Below are 23,224 nucleotides of genomic sequence, written 5' to 3' on the forward strand. Positions count from 1 at the left end.
GAAGAGCAACATATCTCATGAAGGAGGCATCTTGATGATCTGGGGTAGGAGATAATGCTGGAGTGACAAGAGTGCTTTAGAGAGGATGGGAAGGTAGCAAGGGATGAGCTCAATGACAGAACCAGGTCAGCGTGTACCTGGGAGGACTAGGGTACACTAATGTTGCCAGAAAGGCCTCAGGGGCATCTGATAATACCCTTCTCCTTTCCCCTGCCCTTCCCTCAGCCACTTTACGGAACTAGCTTGGATTTTTCCAGATAGGCATAGAACATACATGGCTGGGAAAGTCTGGACCCTGGGCAGGAATAGTTGATTTTTCTCTCTGATGCTTTCCTCAGAGTCATATCGCCTTTCTTATTCCTGTCCACTTTGAGCTTCTGGTTTCCACTTCCTTAGCACTATAGGGCCCACCTCACTTTATTGTGTGACTTATTTTTTAAATGTAGTAAGGGAAAAATATACCAATGATTCCCCAGTGAGATACACAAGACACCTGGCTTAGACAATCAAAGCGACTGGGTGAGATGCAGTCTTTGGGAACCATGTCTTACCATATCTAGGTTTGGGTTAAACTCCCTTTATTTCAGTAAAGGAGAAATGTCTGGTTAATAAGGATGATTTGGAGTAATTCCTACCCCCAAAAATCAAGTCAAAATCACTTGACTCTTATAGTACAAAAATCCTAGACAGCAAACAAGCCTCTAACTATCTGTTTTGAGATTTCTTGGCATTTAATGGCTGCATCCATCTTTAATCCCTTATGATCTCACCTGAAGCCTCGGGTTGGGATTAATAACAGATCTTTGATAACTCTGGCAAGTCTGTGGAACTAATGTTGCCAGCAAGGCCTCAGGGGCATCTGATAATACCCTTCCCCTTTCCCCTGCCCTTCTCTCAGCCACTTTAGGGAAATAGTCTAGATTTTTCCAGATATACATAGAACATACATGGCTGAGAAAGTCTGGACCCTGGGCAGAAATGGTTGATTTGCTAAGCACTGCTTTCTTTCTGTCTCCACAACAGAAATGAAAGTAAAGTAATCTATCACATATTTAAAATGGAATTTTGGTTTTTGAGGTACAATTTGAATATAGAGAAATGCACAGATATTAAGTATAAAGTTCAGTCTATTTTGACAAATCCATGCACCTCTCTAACTCACATATTATCAAAATACAGAATATTCCCATTACTCCAGAAAATTTCTTTGTACCCCTCCCCATGAATTCTGCTTGGCCCAGCAAATAGTGTTTTGATTTTTGCACCTAAGGATCATACAGTATATATCTTATTTATATTATAGTGATATATATATTCTGAAATTTTCATTCAACAAAATGTTCTTGACATCTGTTAGGATTTGGGGGTATTAGCAGCTCATTCTCCTTTATATCTGAGTGGTGTTTCATTATATGAATATGCCATAATTCATAATCTGTTTGTCTATTCCTCCTGATAAGTTCCTAAAAGTTTTCCAATTTTCTGTTACCTTGAATAAAAGAGATCAATATACTTATGAGCATTTATGTGGGCATATATTTTCATTTAATTAAGTATTTATTGTAAATGCTTAAAATGGAATTGATGCATAAAAGGCAAATGTATATTAGTTTTTGAAAGTAGTTGTACCATTTTAAAAAAGACACTTTCTTTTTTTAAAGCAAGTTTAGGTTCATAGCAAAATTCTACAGAAAGTACAGCAATTTCTCATATATCCTCTGCCCCACATGCATAGCCTCTCCACTCTCAACATCCCCTAGCAGAGAGGTGCCTAGTTACAACTGATGAATCTATTACACTGTCATGTCATTGTTACCCAAAGTCCGTAATTGACATTAGGCCTCACTCCTGTTGTTGTATATTCAATAGGTCTTGAAAAATATATAATGATGTGTATCTACCATTTGTATCATACAGAATAGTTTCACTGACCTATATCTCCTCTATGCTGTACCTATTCATCTCTTCCTTCCCCTAACAGTTGGCAACCACTGATCTTTTTACTGTCTCTAATGGTTTTGCCTTTTTCAGCATACAATATGGTTAGAATCATACAGTGTGCAGCCTTTCAGATTGGCTTCTTTCACTCAATAATATGTATCTGTGGTTCCTCCAGGTCTTTTCTTGGCTGATGCTCATTTTTTCTTAATGCTAACTAACGTCCATTGTCTGAATGTACCACAATGTGTTCATCCATTCACCACTGAAGGGCATCTTGGTTGCTCTCAAGTTTGGGCAATTAGGAATAAAGCTGCTATAAACAGTCATATGCAAGTTTTTCTGCTGGCATATGTTTTCAGCCCATTTGGATAAATGCTAGAAGTATGATTGCTGGATTGTATGGCAAGAGTATGTCTGGTTTTGTAGGAAACCACCAAACTCTTCCACAGTGGCTGTATGATTTTATATCCCCACAGCAATGCATGAGAGCCCGCTGTTCCATAGCTCGCCAATGTTCTGGATTTGGGCCATTCTGCCAGTTGTATGGTGACACCTCATTGTTGTTTTAATTTGCAGTTCTCTGATGATGTGTGATATTGAGCATCTTTTATATGTGTATTTGTCATATAGAAACCTTCCTCAATGAGGTATCTTTTAAGGACTTTGGCCCACTTTGTAATTGGGTTAATTTCTTTCTTATTGTTGGATTTTAAGAGTTCTTTGTACATTTTCAGTAACAGTCTATATCTTTTATCACGTCTTTTACTAATATTTTCTTTCACTCTGTGGCTTGACTCTGATTCTCTTAACGTTTTCTTTCACAGAGTAAAAGTTTCAATTTTAATGATGTCCCATCTACCAATTATTTCTTTCATGGTTCATACTTTGATATTGTAATTTAAAAAGTCATTTCCATACCCCAAATCATGTAGATTTTCTCTTACATTTCGGGGTTAGTTAGTTTTGCATTGGTGTGATAAGTATCTGGGTAAAACAACTCTAAAGAGGAAATATTTATTTTGGCTCACAGTTTCAGAGGTTCAAGTCCATGGCTGGCTGTCTCCATTGCTCTGGACCTGAGGTGGAGAAGAACATCACAGTGGAAAGATGTGGCGGATAAAGTTACTCAGCTCATGGAAGATGGAAAGTGGGGTGTGGGGAGGAAAAAAGGCCCAAAGAGAATATAATGAGCATGTCTCTAGTGACCCATTTCCAGCTAGGTCCTACCTCTCAGTAGTCCATTTAGCCATCAATGGATTAATTTGCTGTTTTAGTCAGCCTTTTCACTGCTGTGATCAAAAGACCTGAAAAGAACAATTTTAAGGAGGAAAAATTTATTCCGGGGCTCACAGTTTCAGAGGTCTCAGTCCATAGATGGCTGGCTGCATTCCTTTGGGCCTGAGGTGAGGCAGGACACCATGGCTGTGTGTCACAGGAAAGCAGCTGGGAACATGGCACCAGGAAGCGGAGAGAAAGCTCTGCTCAACAAGGTCAAAATAAACCTCAAAGGCACACCCAAAGGGACCCACCTCCTCCAGCCACACCCTACCTGCCTATAGTCACCATCCAGTTAATCCCTATCAGGGGGTTAATTCACTGATTAGGTTAAAGCTCTCATAACCCAATCATCTCACTTCTAAATCTTCTTGCATTGACTCACATATGAGGTTTTGGAAACACCTCACATCTAAACCATAACATCCACTAATGAGACCAGGACCCTCACAATCCAATCACTTCCTAAATGTCCCACCTCTAGACACCTGAGACATTGGGAGACATCCCAGATCCAAACCATAAACTCTTCTTTCTAGGGCTACCATAATTTTACATTTTACATTAAGTGCTATGATCAATTTTGAGTTAATTTTTGTGGAAGGAATAATGTCTGTGTCTAGATTAATTTCTTGGCAAGTGGATATCTGTTGTTCCAGCACCATCTGGTGCAAATTCTCTTTGCTCTATTGTATTGCCTTTGCCTCTTTGTGAAGAACCAGATCACTATTTTTCTGTGGGGCTAGTTTTGGGTTCTATATTATGTTTCATTGACCCGTTGGTCAATTCTCTCACCATGCCATACTCTCTTGACTACTTTAGCTTCATAGTAGATCTTGAAGCTGAGTTATGTAAGAGCTCTTACTTTTTTCTTCTTTAATATTGTGCTGGACTATTCTAGGTCTTTGCTTCTTCTTATAAACTTGAGAATCTCTGTGTCAATATATGCAAAATAATTTTCTGGGAATTTGGGATTGCATTAATTATAGATTAAGTTAGGAAGAACTGACATCTTGGTAATATTATGTTTTCTCTCCATGAACATGGAATTTCTCTCTACTTTTTTAGTTATTCTTTGACTTCTTTCATCACAGTTTTCCCTCATAAAGATCTGTGCACATTAGGTTAGATTTATACAAACTATTTCAATTTTTTGCAGTGCTGTAATGTAAATAGATGCTATAAATTTTATTTCAATTAATCATTGCTAACATACAGGAAAATGATTAACTTTTATATGCTATCCTGTAATCTTGTTATAATCACTTATTGGCTTCAGGAAATTTGTTTTTTAATATTTAGAGTTTTCTACACAGACAATCATGCTACTCAAACAAGTTTTTGTTTATTTTTTTCCTGAGTTTTATAACTTTTATTTTTTTTCCTTATCTTATTATACTTACCAGGAGGACTTCTAGCTGATGTTGAAAAGGAGTTGTGAAGCTGGGCACAGTTGTGTACGCCTATAATCCCAGCAATTTGGGAATCTAAGGAAGGAAGATCACAAGTTGAAGGCCAGCCTTAGCAACCTAGTGAGACCTGTCTCAAAACAAAAAATAAAAAAGGGCTGGGGATGTGGCTCAGTGGTAGAGTACTCCTGGGTTAAACCCCAGCTTGATGAATGAAAGAAAGAAAGAAAGAAAGAAAGAAAGGAAGGAAGGAAGGAAGGAAGGAAGGAAGGAAGGAAGGAAGGAAGGAAGAAAGAGAAAGAAGTGTTGTGACAAGGGACATTCTTGCCTTATTCTCAATCTTAGGGTGAAAGCTAGTTTATCACCATTAAATATGATGTCAAATGTAGGTTTTCTGTAGATGTTCTTTTTATCAAATTGAGGAAGTTCTCCAATATTCCTAGCTTTTTGAGAATTTTTATTATGAATATTGTTGAATTTTGCTAAATGTTTTTGCACACCTATTTATAATCTTCTTTAACCTGTTACTGCGAAGAATTACATTAATTGATTTTCAAATGCCAAACCAGGCTTACATTCTTGGAATAAATTTCAATTGGTCGTGATGAATATAATTTTTTTAGGCATTGTTGGTTTTACATCTATGTTGATGAGAGATAATGGTCCATAGTTTCCTATTATTACAATGTCTTTGGTTTGGGGGTTAGAATGATGCTGCTTTGTAGAATGAGATAGGAAATGCAGATTATAGAGAATTGGTGTAATTTCTTCCTTAAATGTTTGGTACAATTCATCAGTAAACCTATCTGGGCATGGCACTTTCTGTTTTGGAACGTTTATCATTACTGATTGCATTTCTTTAATAGATTATTGAAATTGTCTGCTTCTTCATGTGTGCCTTTTAACAGACTGTGTCTTTAAAGAAATTGGTCTCTTTCGGGGGTGCTGGGGTTGTGGCTCAGTGGTAGAACACTCACTTAGCATGTGTGAGGCACTGGGTCTGAGCCTAAGCACCATATAAAGATAAATAAATAAAGATATTGTCTATCTACAACTAAATTTTTTTTTAAAAAAAGTAATTGGTCTCTTTCTTCTTGGTTATCAAATTTATGGGCAAAGCTAATCATAGTGTTTCTTTAATAACATTTTAATAGGATCTATAGTGTCTTTTCTCTTTTTTTTAGACTTGAAAGACTTTATAAATTGTATTAATATTTCTGAAAAAAAAGAGCTTGTTGGGGTTGTGGCTCAGTGGTACAGTGCTTGCCTAGCATGCATGAGGCACTGGGTTCAATCCTCAGCACCACATAAAAATAAATAAAGACATTGTGTCCACCTAAAACTAAAAAATCAATACTAAAAAATTTTTAAAAAGCTTTTCAATACTTTGTTTTCCCTCTATCAATTTCCTGTTTTAATTTAATTGTTTTCAGCTTTAATTTTTTATTATGTCTTTTTTTATGCTTACTCTGAATTTGTTTTGTTGTTCTTTTTCTAGTTTTCTAAGGGTGAAACATAGGTTATTGATTTTAGATCTTTCTTCTTGTCAATTTATGTGTCCAGTGCATAAATTTCCCTGAATGTGCCTTATCTTGGCAAATATTCTATATGAACTTGTGAAGGATGTGTATCTTGCTCTCGATGGATGCAATACTCTAAAGATTTAATCATACACAGTTGATTGACTGCTTTTCTAATAGAAAATCAATATTATGCATCTATAGCCAACTGTTAGTTTGACAAAGGCAGTGAAACGTGTAAGAAAGGACAGACTCTTCATAAATGGTACTGAGAAACCTGGTACCTATTGTGTTGTTCAGCTTTTTGTTGCTGTGACAAATACCTGAGAGAAACAACTCTAAAGAGGAAAGATTTATTTTGTCTCACTGTTTTAGTCTGTGGTCAGCAGGCTCCATTGTTTAGGCAGAATATCATGATGAAAAGGCATGGAAGGGGAAGGCTGCTCCACTCCTGACACCCAGGAGACAGACAGAGAAAGCAGCAGGGGCGGCAGGGGGAGGCAGGGACTAAACATACCCTTCCAGGGCACACCCCTAATAATTTAACAAGGTGACTATAGATTATAATGACCTATTACATATTTTATGAAGAACTAGGAGAGAGAAACTTGAAGGCTCCAAACATAAAGAAACGATAAGGAGATGAAAATGCAGGTTAACCTGATTTGATCAGTATACATTATAAATCTATATCAAAATATCATAATATTTACCTCATATATATGTAAATTATTATGTTGTTTAAAATGAAAAGGAAGAAAATCAATATGAATATTTTCTAATAGAAAAAATGGAAAATAGAGGATATTGAAGTCTCCAGCTGTAATGGAAATTTCATCTTTTCTCTTTGCCATTCTGTTGGCTTTTGCTTTATATATTTTTTTGCTCTGTTGTTAGGTACATACACATTTAGGATTGTTATGTCTTAGAATTGACCTTTTATTTTAGGTAATGTCCCTCTTTATCCCTGATAACCTTTCTGGCTTGAAGTCTGTTCTATCTGAAATTAACAATGTAGCTACTCCAGATTTCTTTTGAGCAGTGTTAGAATGCTCTCTCTTAATCCACTGATTTACTTTTAATTATACATATCTTTATATTTAAAGTGGGCTGCTTATAAACAACATATAGCCGGAATTTTTTAAAAATTATTTTGAGTATTTCTATCTTCAAATTGGTTCATTTAGATCATTGACATTTAAAGTGATCATTGAGAGCTGGATGACTATACCCTGTATTTGTTGCTATTTTCTGGTCATTGCCCTCATTCTTTTTCCCTGATTTTGTCTACCTGTCTTTTTCTGCCTTTCAAGGTTTTAATTGAGCATTTTATATAATTCTGTTTCTCTCCTTTATTAGTATATCAATCATACTTTTGAAAAACACTTCTTTCGGTGGTTCACCTAGAGTTTGAGCACACATATACAACTAATCCAAGGGTATTTACAAATGATACTCTACCACTGCAAAGACCTGTAATAATGAAATAATCCCAATTCCTCCCTCTTATCCCTTCAGTCATTGCTGCCATTCATTCCACTTCCACATAGATGTAAACATTGAAGACATTGCTGCTATTATAATTTTGAACAAACTTTTAGATCAAGTAAAAAGAAACTTTAACTTTGTTTTACTTATTTCTTCTGCAATGTGCTTCCTTTCTATATGTAGATCCTAGTTTATAACCTACATCATTTCCTACTCTGTGAAGAACATTTTTTAATACTTCTCACACAGCAGGACCACTGGCAACAAATACCCTTGATGTTTGCTTTTCTTTAAAAAAGCCTTTATTTCTCCTTCACTTTTTGAAGAATAAATTAGAAGACATGGAGTTCTAGATTGGTGGTTTATCTCTCAACCCTAAATATTTTACTCCACTCTCTTCTTGTTTGCATGATTTCTATGAAGAAGGTGGATGTAATTCTTACATTTACTTCTCAATAGAGAATCTGTTTTCTCCGGCTGGTTTCTTTCAGGATTTTTTTTCTTTATTTTTTATTTTCTGAAGTTTGAAAATATGTGTGGGCATCATTCTTTCATGAACCTGTGTGTGTTTACATTTCTCCTGCTTAATGTTCTCTAAGTTTCCTTGATCTGTTATGTAAAGTCTGATATTAATTTTAGGAAATTCTCAGTCATTACTCCCTCCAGTACATCTCATGTCTCTTTCCCTAAGTCTTTTTCTTTTAGTATTTTCATTACACACATATTGAACCCTTTGTTGTTGTATATTCTTGCAGCCACAGTTTCTGCATATTTATTCTGTTCTATGTTTTTCAGTCTTTTTTTTCTTTTCTGTTTTGTGAGTTTCTGTTGTCGTATCCTCAAACTCAAATTCTTCTCTCAACTATGTCCAGTCTTGTAATGAGCCCATTAAACAGATTCGATATTTCTGATAACAGTGATCCCTAGTGTTTGTTTTGTATTCTTTCTCGTTTTCCTTACCCCAGGTAAATTGGGCTCTGATAGACCTTGGCAGGTTAGGCTGTGGCTAAATAGTTCATACACAGGGCAGACTGTGGAAAACAGAATGCTCTAGTTCAAAATGATTCATTTTCCACTCCCCCTGCTGGAAGCATAAGGGGATTTTTCTCTGATCTTCACTGTGAGGACACAGTAGACACCCTGGAAGTCAAACAAAAGTAGGAGTGCTCCCCTAAGACTGGGATACCCTGGAATTTTAACTATAAAACTTAGCCACACTGAGTCACCAACAATTTGACACATACAGTGTAGGTTTTCCTGCCAGGTCTGAGTTCCTATGGCGAGTTCTGCTCTGGTAAGCTGGGATTCTCTAAAATTGCCTGTCTGTCTCTCCAATCTGGTAGGGTAGTGGTTTGCCCAAAAACCTCAGTTCTTTGACAGATGAAGACGAGTTGTTGCTTGTCATTGGTCCAGTTTTGAACACGTTTTCATGAGTGTTTGCCGCTGAGCAAAGGTCTTGCTGCTTAGCAGGTCACTAGGCAGAAGCTTTAGGGCTAGGGTGACTTTAGAGAATTGGCAACCGCCCCTCCAACTATCATTCCCAAACTTTACCAGCACTGAGGTCTTTCTTTTCTTGCCCTGGCTGACATCTGGCTGTGTGTCTACCAATGGGCCTGCACTTGGAACTGCTGTGTGGCAGGTGGCCTCTTGGGGCTGTGTTGCTGCCTGCTGTGAGCTTGCGCTCTGAGTGTGTTGCTTCTGTTGCATTTACCAAGTTCTACTAAGCCTCTGTTAGATTGTGACGGACCCAAGTTAGAATTCTCAGTAAATAGCATTTAGGGACAGGAGTATGGCATTGGAGTTCTTCTGAGAGTGGCCTCAAGTCCCGTGTCTCAGCCCAGACCTGTCTGTGTGTCTCCTATTGAATTGTGTTTCTCAATCCCAGTTAAATTAGGATTGATGCTAAACTCAGGAGAATGACTCTTAACCTATGACCATTTGTTGTGTGTCTCAAGCAGGTGCTGGCCCTCATTTTATGGAATGTGCAGGGAAAAGATTGACAACCTGTGCAATATTTGGATATGGCTCCATCAAGTGTTGTCCATGCAGAGGAAGAGCAGTTACTGTGCAGCATGCTGGGGCCACACTCCTAGAGCTGGGTGACTTGCTGGGGGGTCCTATAAAACACCTCGGCTGCTGCTACTGTTTCCTAAACCTCTGTTACAAGAAAAGAGCCTCATCCTCTGGGCTACAGGGGAAAACACACATGGTATCTTTGTGGCACAACCAAGGAGTTAGCTATTTCCATGGGGGAGACTCCTTGCCCTGATGATACTGATTAGAAGGTCTCTGGAGAAAGACATTTATAAATATGAGCAGGAGAATTTCTCTCTCACCAAAATGTAGGAGGGAAGGAAGGAAGGAAGGAAGACAACAATTTTTTTTTTCATTTACCAATGTTACTTAAGTGCCCTTATTTGCGAATTGGCAAAAAGCTCTAAAATCTGTCAAAGATGCAATGAATCTTAGACATTCTCATTGGTGCAGTGCACTGATTCCTCCACTGCAGAGGCTTTACCAACCTCCCCTAGTGCCTCATAGAGTCTCTGGACCATCTGTGATGGTTACTATCCCTCCAAGATATACTGTCCTCCCTGTGAACCATTAAATGACCATCACATCTACACAGATTGACCCTCAGGGCTCTCTAGGCTGGTGGAAGACCTGGAAAAAACAATTCTGCACCATAGCTTATATTAGAAAAGCATTTTATTGAACACACTCTGGAGGTATTCAGAACCAGGTTAAAATTGGGGTGGGCACTGGGGTGGGGATTCTGTTTTGCTGGCTTAGATGGTGGAAAACTTTGGATTCTCATGTCCCAAGGACCATACTACAGGGAACTAAACACTGATTTGAAGCAAAATATAGAATTGTGACACGAGAGACCAGAGACTGGGAATTGGGTCCTCCCAGAAAACAAAGAATGTGGTTCTGCAGTAGACTGGGCCTAGACTACTCTCCAGAAAAAGAGAAAACTTGGCTTGGGCAACTGCCTAGCAGAGGCGGCTCCATCGCTGGGGCTGCCCTTGGGAGGCAGTGACCTGCAGTGGGCTCTTCTTAGCTCTTGAAGCTCCTCCGGGAGGAGGAGGTGGTGGAGACAAATTTGACGCTGGAGCCGCTGCTCCCGCCACTGCCAAAGCCCATTCCCATCCCTCGGCCGCTGCTTGCACTGAAGCCAGAGCCCCCCACACTGAGCCCACCGCCCAGACCAACACCCCCACTGCTGCTGGAGTAGTAGCTGCCACCGCCACCTCCACCAAGACCGCCGCCGAGGCCTCCACCAAGGCCTCCTCCAAAGCCACTGCCTCCTCCAAAGCCGCTGCCACCGCCGTAGCCAGAAGAGACACTGTTTGTGACGACAGCTGCAGGGAAAGGAGAAATGGGTGAGACTACTGATCTTCAGATCGATTCTACAGGGCCAGCCTGTTTGATCCTGCCAGTTATGGAGCACTACCTCTGGTCGCTCTTACAGAAGCACACAAGAGGCCCAGAAGAACTGTCATTTAGCTAACATCCCCAACAGAAAGCAGGTGGACATAAGATGAAAGCATGGCGCTAGGTACTCCAGAGGTAGGTACAGGGTCCAAAATGTATATGCCACATGACCTCCCCTTTAAGAGAAAAGACACAAGCTACATTGCTTCATGTCCTAATCTATGTTCTGTCCCCTGCATCACTTGCTTTTCACTAGGTGTGTTAAATAACCAGATATTGGGGAAGGAAATGTCTGGTGTCTAGAAACAGCAGGATTCTGAGTTAGCACCAGGTATCCTATATTATCATCATCGTGAATGTCTGCTCAAAGTTACTTACAGATATTGACTGGTCCAACGCCTTCTCCGCTCAGTCTAAAAGAAAATAAATTGGAATGAATTAAAAATTCCCCAAAGATAGCATTAGTCTATGTGGCTACATCCCATAGTTATGATTAGAGGTCATTCCAGAGCTAGGGTCTGCACCCCCAAAAGACCATGAAGTTAGAGGAAGCGGGAGCCCTCTGAAGGGACTTTCCAATGAACAGGGTTTAACCAGACAACAGATTGTCAAAAGAAGATTATAATTCATATTGTCCTCCGCCCATTTTACCAAAAGCATGAGTAAGTGGTTGTGGGAAATAAGGGTACGCACACAGCAGTTTTTGCCTTGGAGGAGCTTACGTTCTGTGATAGAACTCGGCCTGGACAGAAAGTAGGCAATGGACAGTGTCCGAGATTCAAGAAACTAGAGTAGTTTGAGAATCCAAAGGCAGGCAAGCTTAGCTCAGCTGGAATAATTAGAAAAGGCTTCCTGAAGGAGGAAGTACTTAAAGAATCAGGAAGACTAGAATGAAGGTGGGTGTGGCACGGGCACTGAGGTCTCCAAAGCCATGAAAGAAAGCAGGCAGAGGACAATACTCAGGTCACTTTTCTGAAATTACTTAATTGGAGGGAGGCAGCACTCAAGGATATTGGTAGTGGGGAATAAGCCAGAAAAGTGAGTTGAGACCTACAATATGCTCATGTGTCAGTTGAGATGGGTGGGTGGTGTATAATTATCATACACATGACAGTGGTCACTTGTGTGTGTGTTTTACACCCTGTAGTGGAGAAGCTCCACTTCATCAAATGGGAGGCCATCCTGGGCCCACAGTCAGCCCACCTGCACTCCTCGCCCTCCAGCAGCTTGCGGTAGGTGGCGATCTCCACGTCCAGGGCCAGCTTGGTGTTCATCAGCTCCTGGTACTCCCTCAGCAGCCTGGCCATGTCCTGCTTGGCCTTCTGCAGGGCCTCCTCCAGCTCTGCCAGCTTGTTCCTGGCATCCTTGAGGGCCAGCTCTCCACGCTGCTCTGCATCAGCAATAGCGTTCTGCAGGTTGGCGCACTGCAAGGGGAAAGGAAGAGTGGGGACACTTGTGTAACTGAGCTGGGCCCTGGGGTGTCTCTTTTTGACATTCTAGGTCAAGCAAATCAATCTGGAGCTCCAGAGAGAACTGGTGCATCTATCCTGGTCATGAGGGGTGATAGAACATTGCTGTGTGTGTGTGTGTGTGTGTGTGTGTTTAGCAAGAGGAACACAAAATATGTCTCCCATTCAAAGCCCCTTCCTTGCCCTCTTTCACCTCATCCTACCTGCTTCTTGACATTGTCGATCTCAGATCTCAGCCTCTGGATCATCCGGTTCATCTCAGAGATCTCATGCTTGGTGTTGCGCAGGTCGTCCCCATGCCGGCCAGCTGTCTGCTGCAGCTCTTCATACTGGGGCCACCAGGAAAAAAAGAAAGATCCTGTTACATGAGAGTGGAAAGCACTTTCTCCAAGTTCACAGACAGGAACTACCAAGAGGTGGCATGGGTCAGGCTGATTCAGGTGAAATTGGTCTCAGATAATTTCTTCTCTAGTGTCTTTGGTCTCCTAGAAACACTGGTATGACATTCTCTTCCAGGTTCTTGAGTTTGTATGGAAAATGTAACCATAACTGTTCCCATAACTCAACCAATTGGCCTCAGCAAGCCTCAGGAGCCACCTCCTTAGCATTGTCGTGGCCTAGAGTCTGAGACACAGCTCCATCCCCTCACTCCGGAGACATTTGCCAGAGCACCCACCTTGGTCTGGTACCAGGACTCAGCTTCAGTTCGGCTGCGGTTGGCAATGTCCTCATACTGGGCCTTGACCTCAGCGATGATGCTGTCCAGGTCCAGGCTGCGGTTGTTGTCCATGGAGAGGACCACGGATGTGTCAGAGATGTGTGTCTGCATCTGGGACAGCTCCTGCAGGGAGACTTGAAGTCAGTCATCTGATTTTGTGTTTTTTAATGTCAGTTCCATTCAAATCTTCCATTTATTGGGGGACAAAAACTTGAGGAAAAAAAATAATAACCACACATATAAAAAAAATTTAGGTAAGTTTCTCACCGCATCAAAGAACATTTTCATGAAATTGATCTCATCCATCAGGGCATCAACCTTGGCCTCTAGCTCCACCTTGTTCATGTAGGCAGCATCCACATCCTGGGAAAATGGGAGTGTTTGGCATCACAAAACGTCCACCTGACTTAAATGACTCCACCCCAGGAGAGTGACTGCCCCAAACTACAGGTTCCCTTCACCACACACACCTTCTTCAGCATCACAAACTCATTCTCAGCGGTGGTACGCTTGTTGATTTCATCTTCATACCTGGTGGTGAAAGGGACAGGAAGAATTTACCAGATAATGAGGGACACTGGAGGGGTCTTTATTGTACAATGTGAGCCTACTTTCATATTGGAAAGGACTTCTTGTATCTCATAGGCAGAAAGGGAGTGGATGGGGTAGTGTGAGCCCTGGGCAAGGTCCTTACCTATTAGGATGCTGCCATTTCTGTAACTGTCTACCAGGTACTCAGTCTGTTATCACTATAATTCAGTTGCTTCTAGACTATTCCTGTGGAAAAGCCATGCTGTTTCCCTTCAACATCATATATTGTCAGCTTTTCTAGTGATTTTGTCAGCATTCAGAGCCGTTAAAAACATAAACAAAACCCTGAAGTAGCTGGTTCACATGACTAAGGAAATTGTTTGAGCCTCCAAATTGGGTTACATGATCAGTTCTTGCTTTGAAGGGAAGCCACCAAAAGTCCATGCTGTATATTTCGGGAGGACTATGGAGGAAAGCCCAGGGACCAAGGATGATAGGCTGGCACATTTCACCAGGTGGTATCAAGGCTGCTGTGCCCGTGGCTCTGACTGTTGGCTAAGTGCCTAACTTAGCCTGGGGTTGGAACTTTCTAAACATGGACTGGGATTCTAGGATTTTCTTTTTAAGTACTGTAGCTATCTATAGAAGGTATATGCATCTAGTGAAGGCATAAGCAGAAGTTTGGTTACAAAACTGATCTGGTACAGATCAAGAAGATAAAGAAGATACCAAGATAAAGAAGATATCAATGCCCTTGTCTCCACCCACCCCTGACTCACTTGTTCTTGAAATCCTCGACCAGGTCCTGCATGTTCCTCAGTTCTGAGTCCAGGCGGCCTCTCTCCCCCAGGATCCCATCCAGCTGCCTCCTGAGGTTGTTGATGTACTGCTCGAACAAAGGCTCCAGGCTCTGCCTCACAGTCTTGGTGCCCTGCTCCTGGAGCAGGGTCCACTTGGTGTCCAGGACCTTGTTCTGCTGCTCCAGGAAGCGCACCTGGAGGGGAGCAGAGTGTGAAGAAAGAAAAGCTTGCATTTCTTGTTTCCATGTTCTCTTCACTTTTGTATGTCACCTGCTGTCCCCTTAACTTTTCCATGTGCCCTGCCCTCCTGGGTCTCAGAAGGGAGGTCCAGAGTGAAGTACCCAGCCTCATTCTTCTAGGGAAGATGGGTCCATCCTGCAGGGCCTAGGCAAAACCTGGAAGAGCTGGCTGGAGCTGTGGGTGGCCTGGTGCTGAGGGCCATGAAGGTACTCGGGCTGCCACCAGGTGAACACATCTGCCTTCCTGTGCCTCAGCCGTGCTACAGTGGGGCACAGAGCTTGTCTCTCTCTGCAATAGTAATCATGGAGCCCTTCGTGGATCACCTTTGAATGAGAATCAGGCTCTGGCTGCCAGTCCAACTAAGAAAGGGGCCCCCAAATGCAGGACTCAGGAGCAAATGGGAACCCCTACAAAACATCAAGGTATTTGCACAAAGCCTGAAAATTCTTCCCTCTCTCCTCCTTCTTTGGCATTTATTCAAGATTCTCAGCAGGTTTTTGGAAAGGATCATGTCTTACCTTGTCGATGAAGGAGGCGAACTTGTTGTTGAGGGTCTTGATCTGCTCACGCTCCTCGGTCCTCACCCGCTGGATGGTGGGGTCGATTTGCAGGTTCAGAGGAGTCAGGAGATTCTGGTTGATGGTGACCTCTTGAATGCCTCCAGGGGGGCACACAGGGAAGCCAGCGCCCCCGTAGCCACCACCACCAAAGCCAGCTGCGCCACCAAGCCCAAAGCCACCACCACCAGCTCCACCGCCAAAACCAAATCCACTGCCAGCTCCACCTCTGAAGCCAAAGCCGCCTCCAGCACCACCAAATTGGTTCCTGAAGCTTCCACCGCTAGTGCTGAAGGAAATCCTCTTGGAGCCCCCCAGATTGTAGAGGCTCCGGCTGCCAAAGCCACCTGCTCCATAAACACCCCCAAGGCTGACCCTGCCACCACCGCCACCCCCGGACCGGGACACGGAGGTAAAACTGGTGCGAGAGACAGACGGGGTGATAGCAGAAGCAGCACTGAAGGAGCGGCTGCCCCCACTCCGGAAGGACACACTCGACTGGCGAGACATGATGGCTTGTTCCTGGTGGAGCAAGAGTACCGGGCACTAGTGGGGCAGGAGGTGCTGGAGAGAACAGAGCACAGCAGGACGCAGTGGGTGGCTCTGTTCCCCAGGAACTGCAATGCCCCTTTTTATCCCCTCAGAACTGGGCTGGGCGGGAGAGCTGTCAGGCTGTGAATGATTAAGTGGGCTGGGCGTGCCCGGGGGGCAGCTGTGAGCTCACCCCTCACACCTGCACTCTGGTGCGGAGTGCAAATGCTTTCTTCCTGGCAGGCTCTGCTCAGTTAGAAATAACCTTGCCTTGCAGCACTGATCTCTTGGCAGTAAGTCGGCCATGCTGCCAGATAGTCTCTCTTCACCATGGGGCCTGGGGGCTGTGGACAGCCCAAGAAGGATTGCAGAAAGTAAGGGGGCATTTGGCCATGGCCACTGTCCTAGGGCGGACTGAGGACACTGTTCACCATCTCAGCATAGTGCATGCTGACCTTCCAGCTTCAGGGACACTGTCCATCAGTGGAGGAGGTGGGGGACAAAGCAAGTCCCCCACCTGGCAGTGATATACTCTTCTAACACTTTGCTAGGTGGGAAGTTGCTACAGGGACTTTAGCTCTTGGAAAGGCGATTCTTTTGAGGCCTTATAGCTTGTGTATGTGCCAGAGGGAGAAAGAGAGTCCAGTCCTTTTCTGCATAAGTTCTTTCTTGTGGGAGGTCCAGTTATCTCAGAGCCCCATTGGACAGATTCATCTGCAAGATTCAAGCCAGAAAAGTGCTCCCAAGTCCCAGACTCCAGAAACAGAGAATGTGGAAATCCTCAACCTGGCTATAGACCACCTTGCCCTCTTTGTGGCCAGGTCTCTCCCTCCACAGCTGCTCCTAACTCAGCGTTTTGTGTCTGCCCTTTCCCTTCCTCTTTGGCCCCGTTAAGACCCTGAAGGGACATTGCAAACCCAGAGATTCTACCCAGTCCTTAAAAAAGCCTTGAAATTCTGCTGGAAATCACGCCTCTTCAGGGGGAACTGCTCTGTCGGTTCCCCAGCAGCACCCCCAGCCCCCCAGGTGTGTTCCAGCAAGCTCTCAGTTATTCCAGCAGGGAAGAAATGAGTCATTGAATCTGTTGATACAGGCTGAAGGCTGCCACAAACACATACCTGCAGGAGCTTCTAATCTCATCAGAAACATGTCGAGGATCTGCCGACCTGTTATAACGGCGAACCGCTCTGTTCCAAGCAGCGGGAATTGCTGTGCTTTTTTTGTAAGCTCTAGCCCAAAGTTTTCTTCGGGGCCAAAAGAATAGAAAATGGAATTCTAAGTCATGGATTGTCCTACCAGAGAGCCTAATCAGAGCAGGTGTGGGGACCAGGCAGCTGGCATAATAACCTGACAGTTGCTTTAGGGAGAGCTCCCTAAGATCACCTCTGCACAGTTTACTTGATCAGTTTGGGTGCCAGGTGGAAGAAGGGGATTCTGGTCAGATTCTAGCAAGTGTCTGTCCTAAGCCACACCCTCTCTTTTTGGCTACAAACTTGAGTGGGCGTCACATCTCTACCTCACCTCAAGTAGGACCCTCTGTCAGGACAGTGCTTAAATTGTGAAGAGTTTGGGCCCCCTTGGCTGCAGCCAGAAGTAGGGGTACTGGGGCAACAGGTTCAAAGCCAGAGGGGACATGTTCCCAAGAGCAAAGGCATCAGGACCCGCCCAGGCTCATAAATATCTGGACAGGGACTGTGGTTGAATACAAGGAAGCCAAGGCTGTGGGAAAGCAATTCTACCGTGCTAGATGGTGATTGCTCACCAGAGAGAAAGCAGCTGACAGATGAGTCTCTGCAGACAGACAGACACTGGCCAGAGCTGGTCTCTCAGGACTTGGACAATGAGGTTTGCATGCCTCTCTCCCTGGAACATTTCCGAGACCCTCAGAGATGAATGTTACTGAATTCACCAATTTCATACATTGTGGCCTTGCAGAGAGCAGGCGTGAGTGTCCTGAGACTAATCTGGGGCCTCAGCCCTGATATAACAGGTCCCAGCTTGAAGCAAGTGTCTGGGGGATCCTAGCGGGAGTCCCGCCCCTTCATTGGAAGATCACTATCAGGGCATGTCTGCTACATACACATACACACACACATACAGACAGGTCCTGGGTACAGTCCCCACTGCCCTTGGGGAAGCCCCACCCTTCCTGAGACAGTGGGACATTCTCTTCTCCCCATTCATCCTCCTCCCAGCTGGGTTGTAAAGAAAGAGGACTTGGTAGGTAGGACAGGAATGCATTCTGGCCAGTTTGAGAATGGCTACAATGTGCCAAGCTCAGATCCAGATGACAGGGACCATTGGTGTGTGGGTGGCAAGTAACTGTAGCAGGGAGTGTTGGGGAGAAGCAGCACTCTGTCCCTTTGACTTTGTGGGAACCTCCAGGCAGGGCAGCCCTCCCACTCTGCCAGACCTGGGCAGATGTAGGTAATGGAGAAGCCCCTGTGGGGAGCTAGGCACCCAGCCCTTGCAGAGGGGAGCCCCACCCAGCCTCCAACCTCTGTGACAGGAAAGGAGGGATTATATTGAGCTCTCCAAGCTCCTTAGCTGGGCACCCCAGAGGGAGTTACCAAGACTTGGTCAGGCATGCTACTGAGCTTCTCCCGGAATTGTTCCCACTGTCAGCAAAATGAGTGCAGGACTGACAGATCTCTCTAATAGCTGCCTGGCTGGTGTCCCCAGAGAAAGAGGCAATAAGATGGCTCCCTTGACATCCCTCATGGAGAAGCGTGGGAAACATAGACTCTGGGCAACACTTCCCAGGCAGCAGGAAATATAGGCCACAGGCAAGGAGGAAAAGTAAAATCTTCAACACCAGCTCAGGACTCTCCTTGGAGTCCACACCCCAGCCTGTATATCTTTGGTGGAAGATAGAAGATAGAAAACAATAAATAGAACCTACTCAAAAGATCATGGTTTTGCAGATGTCCTCCAGGCCTGCCCAAATAGTACAGTCCCCAAGGTTAGGGACTTGGCATCATACACACACACTCAGCCCAGTCTTGATCCATAAAACTTTTCTGAATTGCATGGACAGACATCTCTATCCACTCCTCCCTTCAAGATCCCCAGTGCTTAGCTGAGTCCCAGAGTCCTGCTCACCTGCTTCTGTCTCTGGGTCCAGTCTACAGGGCCAGTCTTTTGTCCCCTTCAGACTGAGCACCTTCTGATGACAGAGGCCATGACTCCGTTCTTTGAATTTCCCTCCATCCTTCTCCCATCCCCGACCTGACAGCATCCCTCATCTAAGCCCACTGGGGGCTCTCATGTCTAGCCCCTGCCTCAATGTCCCTCCCAGGAAGAAAGAAAGCAGTAATGTCCTTATCTCTGCAGTTCTTCCACCCTATGTATATTCCACACAAAAAGTGAGGAACAATAGTTGAGTTGTGAGTCACCTATTCATTGGGCTATGGTTGGCAACCCCATCTGGGAGCCTGGAGCCAGATTTGCAAGATGGGGAAGGGCAGATAAAGCGGTGTGCCAGCCCCAGACAACTCTCCACAAAGCCCTACCCTCGGGGAGGAATTGAGGGAAGAATTTTCCTATCTCCACCCAAAGCTACACGAGTCCTGCCCCTACCCCAACTCGGGCCCAGCTTCAATTTCAGCTGAGTTCTCAGGACGGCGGGGAGCTGGGGGGACAGGCCCCTCCGTGGATCTGGGAATTTAGATGTACCACCCCTCCCTCATTCAGCCAAGGTAGCCAGAGGGTGCTGGGAACCACACCCAGCCTCTCTAGGACTCTCAGGCTCCAAGTCTGAAAACAGGCCTGGGTAGAAACACAGATTCCAGAAGTAAAGCAACCACTTGGTCTCGGCTCAGGTGGGCTTTGGAGGCAGCTCCCAGCTGCCATTATTGGAGTTAGAGTAGAAAGCAGGGATTGAGTTTTCTCACACAGGTGTGTCACGTAAATGTGGGTCACAGCACAGATACAAAAGCTTGTGATCCCGCTCTGGGCCCTGTCTTAGTCCTAAGCCAATCCTCGAAATGTTCTGGAATGCCAGGGCACCCTAGACACACTGCCTGGACTCTCACTACACAGTTTCCCTGTGATCCACAGATAGAAGGAAAGGCTGCGTGGGCTGGGATTTTAACCTGGAGCTGGCTGGGGCTGAGCTGGGACAGTGGGGTGAACACACATAGGGCTGTGGGGCACTGCCTTGGCCCCATCCCTCAGAGCTAGCAGGCGACGGTTCTTGTGGAGCCAGAGCTGCAGAGCAGAGCTCCCAGCTTCCCTTCAACAGGCCCCTGCAGGTCTGCGGAATGTTCTTCTCTCATTTGAAGGGTGTTTTGCCAATGACATACCAAGTTCTTGAAAATCCCCCTTGGTTGATTGAAACTATGGGCTGGAAATCAACAAATACTTTAATTAGTCAGAGAGACTAAAAAAAGGATATACCTGTACAGCAAAAACCTCTGGGCTTTGCTTTTCATACAGGGTGGTTTTCGTTTTTAGACAAACACATAGGAATTACAATGTGTCAGGCACTGCCCTGACATCATTGATACATCTGTAATTGTGAACTTGCAAAGAAGAGCTTTACCATTTTCTTAGGATTTGCTCTGGTCCTCACAGGTAGGTCCAACTGCACCTGGGAGTCTGGGATTGCAGCCTTCCTCCTCAGTGGGGAGGCAAGGCCACACTTCTTTTGGACCAGGCTGTGTCCCCATGGGGTCAGAAGCATGGAGGGAGGCCTGTCCCCATTCTTAACCTGCCCCATGTTCCTTCCTTTCCCAAAAGCTGCAGCTCAGGATGGGAAGACAGAGGTAGAAGTGGAGCTGCCTTCTCTTGGGGCTTCTGCTTGGCTCACCGCTTCCTCGTCCTGAGATGTAGGCAGAGAGGACAGACTCTCGATTCCATGTGGCTTTCCCTTCCATTTTGGATGAGCTCCAGTGACATGTGGTTGAGTAAGTACAGACAGTGATAATCTCAGGGTGAAGAAAGGTCAGCAGACGATAGCATTGAGGGTGAAAATGGTAGCTTTCCCGGGGGGGGGGGTCCCAGGAAACACCGGAGAGTGCGGGCAGCTCTCAGGTCAGATGGACACCTTGCCAGCCGTGGTCCTGCCCTCCGCACTCACTCAGCTCTGGTTTGCACATTTCACAAGTTTGACCACTGACTGAACCTGCTCACTGTCCACTTGGGACCATTGTCATTGTCGAGGGTTAATGAAAACAGGTTAAGGCTTTTCCCAAGAGAGACACAATGTCCAAGGAGCTGAGGAAAGAGAGCATGCACAAAGCCTTGTGACAATCATTGGATGGTGTATGCTTTGAGCAATGTGGGGTGTGCAGTGGGCACTTCTGGAGTTTGGTTGTTTGTCTCTGTTCTCCCCCATTTTCTCCCTACAAGCCAGATGAGGACAGGGCCAAGTCTCTTCCCTGGATCTCCTTGCCAGGCCCAGGATAGTAACCCACACTGTCCTATGATGGCTAATCCTCATTGTCAAATCAATTAGGACACTTCTGGGTGTGTCTGTGAGAAGATTGGCATGTGTGTCAGCCAACTGAGTGGAGAAGACCCACCCTGACCATGAATAGCACTGTCCAATAGACTGGGGGCTGGGGTAGAATGAAAAAGCTGAAGCGGGTAGCTGGGACTCTGCACATGCTTGACCATTCTTGAATGGAGGCTCTTTTTGCTGCTGGCGCTGCCCATAGATATCAGACTCCAGATTTGTCAACCTCTAAAGGCAAACGGACTGCATCTTCAGTCCCTCTTGTTCTGACACTTCCAGCTTCTTGGACTGAGCCGCTACTGGCTGGTCCAAGCTTGTAGCCTTGTTTTCCAGCATGAAGGCTGCCAGTGTGAACTGTACTGGGGGACAGGCAGGGGTGGTGGTGGGGAGAACCAGGGATTGAACCCAGGGCACTCAATCACTGAACCACATCACCAGCCCTTTTTATTATTTTAATTTTGAGACAAGGTCTCAGTCAGTTGCTTAGGGCCTCACTAAGTTGCTGAGGCTGGCTTTGAACTTGCAGTCCTCCTGCCTCACTCACTCTCTGCCTCCCAGTTGCTGGGATAGTAGGCGTGTGCCACCATGTCTAGCTCCAGTGCAGAACTCCTTAGTGTCTGATCATGGAAGCCAAGCCAGTATGCATTCGAATGATTCTGCTCCTCCGGAGAACCCTAACACACACAGCTCGTGACATGGCTGGCTGTGCAAAGGCTAGGTCAGAGCATCCTGCCTGACTTGGTTTCAGAAAAAATCTCAGTCCCCCAGTGATCCATCTGTGGAGGAGGAAGCTGAGTCCAGGGAGGTAAAGACGTGGCCCCAAAGCTCTCAGCAAGTTGGGATTAGACAGGTCTAGTCCCTGGCCTTCCCCACTCACTGTTTACTGTCCTATGGTGCCATGCCTGGCCTCAGCAAAGGCCCATTTCTCTTCTACTCTGAGGCTGCAGTCTCTTGTCCCCTTCAGAGAACAATTTCCTGAGTGCTGTAAGGACGGAGGGGGCAGACTGACAGTGATTTTACTACTCTCTGCCCCTTCCCTGTCCAGAGCTCTGAGTAGTTCTGGCACCTGGGTTTCCAGGGAAGAGAGGGCTCTGAACCAAAGCAGCATGAAAGTACTTGCCACACCAGGACCCCAGGTGCCACCCACCTGTGGGCAGTGCTGACCACAGAGGAAGGGAAGAGGGAATCCTTTCTGTCCTGCCTCCCTCCCCAGCCCTTGCTCCACTGTGTGATATAAGGATACAAACAACACGACTCCATCTGCCCCGTTCAGAACCCACCGTGCCCTGCGCCAGCTCCCCACTGAATCCCTGTCCTCTGAGACTGCCTTCCAGGGCTCCCATCTTTGCTCAGTCCTTCACAAGCCCCTGAGTTCCCAGAGCCAGCTCAACCCTTCTCTCCAGCCAGAAGGACCCATTCACATGCCCAGGGCCCACCCATCCCCCATCTACTGAGGGATGGTCATGCTGAGTGCTGGTGGAGCCCTCCCTCTCCCTCTCCCCCTCAGAGCTTCCCCAACCCCAGAACATGAGGCAAACACCTGGATGCCTCCCAGGGAGTCTCTTCTAAATGGGTTAAATGTGTGTGATGACTGCTAGACAGGGTGCTTGCTCTGAAGCTCTGGACTTTCCATAATCCCCAAACTGCTCACATCACGGGAAGGCCAAGGCCCCAGTCATGCTTTGTGTCATGGTGGAAGCTAAGAACCAGAGCCACATTTAGATAGCACTGACTCTGGGCCAGCTGTGGTTCTGATGTATTAACTCATTTAAATCTGTCAGCCTCACCAGGTAGGTCTATTATTATCCCCATTTTACAGGTGAGAAAGCTAATGTCCAGAGAATGATGG

The 23,224-nt window shown here is 45.2% G+C and overlaps 1 protein-coding gene and 1 long non-coding RNA gene across 2 annotated transcripts; one reads left to right on the forward strand and one right to left on the reverse strand.

The window, feature by feature from the left end:
* The first annotated feature begins 1,794 nt into the window (after positions 1 to 1,794).
* Positions 1,795 to 12,268, forward strand: LOC125616676. The gene is made up of 3 exons (XR_007347420.1): positions 1,795 to 1,805; positions 10,978 to 10,988; positions 12,120 to 12,268. It is a non-coding gene; the product is annotated as an uncharacterized LOC125616676 (long non-coding RNA).
* On the reverse strand, positions 10,325 to 16,278 carry Krt5 (keratin 5). Its single transcript, XM_015493399.2, has 9 exons — positions 15,348 to 16,278; positions 14,569 to 14,783; positions 13,729 to 13,789; positions 13,526 to 13,621; positions 13,217 to 13,381; positions 12,744 to 12,869; positions 12,275 to 12,495; positions 11,450 to 11,484; positions 10,325 to 10,998 (listed from the first exon to the last, which is right to left on the reverse strand). The coding sequence occupies exons 1-9, from the start codon at positions 15,894 to 15,896 to the stop codon at positions 10,694 to 10,696; spliced, it is 1,773 nt and encodes a 590-aa protein (XP_015348885.1). The 5' UTR covers positions 15,897 to 16,278; the 3' UTR covers positions 10,325 to 10,693.
* Between the last annotated feature and the right edge of the window lie 6,946 nt (positions 16,279 to 23,224).

This window comes from Marmota marmota, unplaced genomic scaffold (assembly GCF_001458135.2).
Source record: "Marmota marmota marmota unplaced genomic scaffold, marMar, whole genome shotgun sequence".
Lineage (NCBI taxonomy): Eukaryota > Metazoa > Chordata > Mammalia > Rodentia > Sciuridae > Marmota > Marmota marmota.